General features: G+C 41.2%; 1 protein-coding gene across 1 annotated transcript in view; it reads left to right on the top strand.

The window, feature by feature from the left end:
- Nucleotides 1-2,666, top strand: part of SSR3 (signal sequence receptor, gamma (translocon-associated protein gamma)) — a 21,693-nt gene that overhangs the window by 18,919 nt on the left and 108 nt on the right. Inside the window, exons 3-5 of the mRNA XM_009884483.1 lie at nt 390-516; nt 902-1,000; nt 1,955-2,096. Coding sequence (XP_009882785.1) covers nt 390-516; nt 902-1,000; nt 1,955-2,096 — 368 coding nt within the window. The remainder of the gene's footprint in view (nt 1-389; nt 517-901; nt 1,001-1,954; nt 2,097-2,666) is intronic.

The raw sequence follows: 2,666 nt of genomic DNA, 5'->3' as shown, positions 1-2,666 counted from the left end.
CTGCGTGGCGGGTGGGATCGGGCCTGGAAGCCGGCGCCGCTTGGAACGGCGGGCGGGGTGGTCGGTCTGTGGTTTGTAAAGATGGACGAGGTTCAACACTGACGTGTCAGCATCAGGCTGTCTGCGCCGGGCTGCTGCTCAGCCGAGTTTGACGTGGTCCCGTCAGGTCCCTTTCAGCCAAAAGCAAAGCGGATTTCTCTGTTCGAAAGTAGTTTTTAATGCAGTTCAGAAACCGCCAAGTGATTTTGCAGGAACTGGGTTTGGTCTGGCAGAGCCAGTGCTGAATTACAGAGCTAATAAGCGGTGCAGGACTCCTGTGGGGACGTTTTTCTCGGAGAAAGAAACCACTCAAAATGTCGCCTTTTTTTTTTTTTTTTTTTTCTTTTAAGGGCTTTACTGGAGGATATGGCATATGGATCTTGTTCAGTCTGCAGTCCTGTATAGCGTAATGACCCTCATCAGTACCTATCTAGTAGCTTTTGCGTATAAGAATGTCAAGTTTGTTCTCAAACACAAGTAAGTTTGGTGGCTATTGGAAGTAGAATTTGTTATTAAATAATTTAACAAAACCAACACTTACAACCTTTTTTTTTAAATAATAAGAGTGTCTGAAATGTAACTCCAAAAACTGAAGTATCTCCTAATTGGTTTCTGTCATCTCTCTTGTAATTATGGAATAGACTAGTCTCGTCAGCTGAGGGTATGACAAAATACCAAAACTACCTTCATTCTCAGTGGGCGTTGCCACAAACTATATTTGACTAATACTTTTAGTAATTTGATTATTACTTGTTGTCCCTTCAACTTGGCAAAACTGTTCAGTGTCCTGGCTAAGTTTCACAGTAAACACAGCTTCCTATAACCCCATTTCATTTTTCAACTTCAATGGTGTTTCTTACAGAGTAGCACAGAAAAGAGAAGACGCTGTTTCCAAAGAAGTTACTCGCAAGCTGTCTGAGGCAGACAATAGGAAGATGTCTCGCAAGGAGAAGGATGAAAGGTAATCCTCTTTGTTCTCTTCTTTCTCTCCATTGTTGTAATACTGCCTGGTATCTCTAAGGCTCTAGGTTAGGGACTAGGTTAGGGACAGATTAGGGACTGTTGCTTGTACACTGGGTTTGTTCTGTACTTTGGTAAGTAGAAGCTGTACTGTCAGCTCTCACTTCATCTGTAAAGCCTTTTTGAGGCGACTTATCAATGAAAGGTCTCAAACATTGAAACCTTTGTTGATAAGGCCCTATGAGGCAACCTCTCCGTCCTTGAGCTGCAAAGCAAAACAACATATTGTACAGGCCTTCTAATAACTCTGTGAAGAGTAGGCATCACAGCTGTCTTCAGAAATAAAAAAAGCTCCTTTTCTTAAGGACAGGCTAGCATGATGTATTTTGCATAGTGACACGGAAGTTCCCTCAGAACAGCATTTCCATATGCTGCTGGACTTTACTGCTAATCACTGGTTGTACTTGTTACCCCTCATGGTTGTAACTGGCACGTGTCATTATGCAGAGTTCCAGTTGAATACTCATACTGATACCCAGGCTATGCCTGGTGAGGGTATGGGGAAGCACTTAGAGTAGATGCCCATTATGTACAAGACCCAAAGACTGTCAGTTCTTTGGAGCAAAAAGCTCTGTCTTCCTTTGTAATTCCCAGGCACGCATCTAACGGGTACCAACTCACAAAAAGTGTTATTTGTAAAGCGCTAGGTTCGATGTCCTGGTAGGAAAACAAGCGTAAGTCACTCAAAGGTACCAAGTGCATCGTATACGCAGGGTTTTGTCTTCAACTGGTGAGTTGACTGGTAGTTCTTGCTGCGCTCTGTCTTGTAGAAGCTGGCTATAGCACGAGCAGCAGTATGTGGTTTACTGCACCTCTGGTGTCAGTCACTTCGTAATGGTGGGTATGTTGGGATGTGCATTATTTTATTTGAAATAATGTCTCTATTTGTTCTTAGAATTCTGTGGAAGAAAAATGAAGTGGCAGACTATGAAGCAACAACTTTCTCCATCTTCTACAACAATACTCTCTTTCTGGTCTTGGTCATCATTGCTTCATTTTTTGTGCTGAAGAACTTCAACCCCACTGTGTATCCTTTATTACCACACTTGAAACGACCAGAGTCCTATTGTAGTTCCTCAGCTTAGAAACACTTCAACATAAAAATAGAGAGTACAAAAAAATAAAGTCCCAATCACATAAAAGTTTAACATCTGACACAGGATGTTTTAAGGATATCGCTTGGACAATATACAGAAATTCTTATGGCTTTGCCGTTTCAATTGAAATTGTGGAATGAGGCGGCAGCTCGTGTTCTTAGAGAACGTGTGTCAGTGTTAGTTGCCACGTGTTCTTATGTTACAGGATTGTTTAGCTTCAGTAACTTCAGAAGTAAAATGTTTTGTTACTGAAGTACTGCCCGTCAGGGCCGCATATGTTAATGAAAGATCTGCAGTATTTAACAGTATTTATAACTTCTTTTAAGAGAACAGGCTAAACTTTATGGGTGTCTTAATTTTGAAGTTAAGTACGTTCAACATCCTGCTAACAGTCTTGATTGTAAGCTGTATTTCAGGTTACGACGATGCAATTTTAAAAGTCTTACAGAGAAAGACCATTCCAATCCCTTGTTTTTCATAAAATTTCTACTAAATGTTCTGTACAAAAGA

The sequence above is a fragment of the Charadrius vociferus genome, unplaced genomic scaffold, assembly GCF_000708025.1.
Source record: "Charadrius vociferus isolate BGI_N301 unplaced genomic scaffold, ASM70802v2 scaffold104, whole genome shotgun sequence".
Taxonomy (NCBI): Eukaryota; Metazoa; Chordata; class Aves; order Charadriiformes; family Charadriidae; genus Charadrius; species Charadrius vociferus.
Note: the sequence above shows the minus strand (reverse complement) of the source record. Positions and strands in the feature narration are given on the sequence as shown.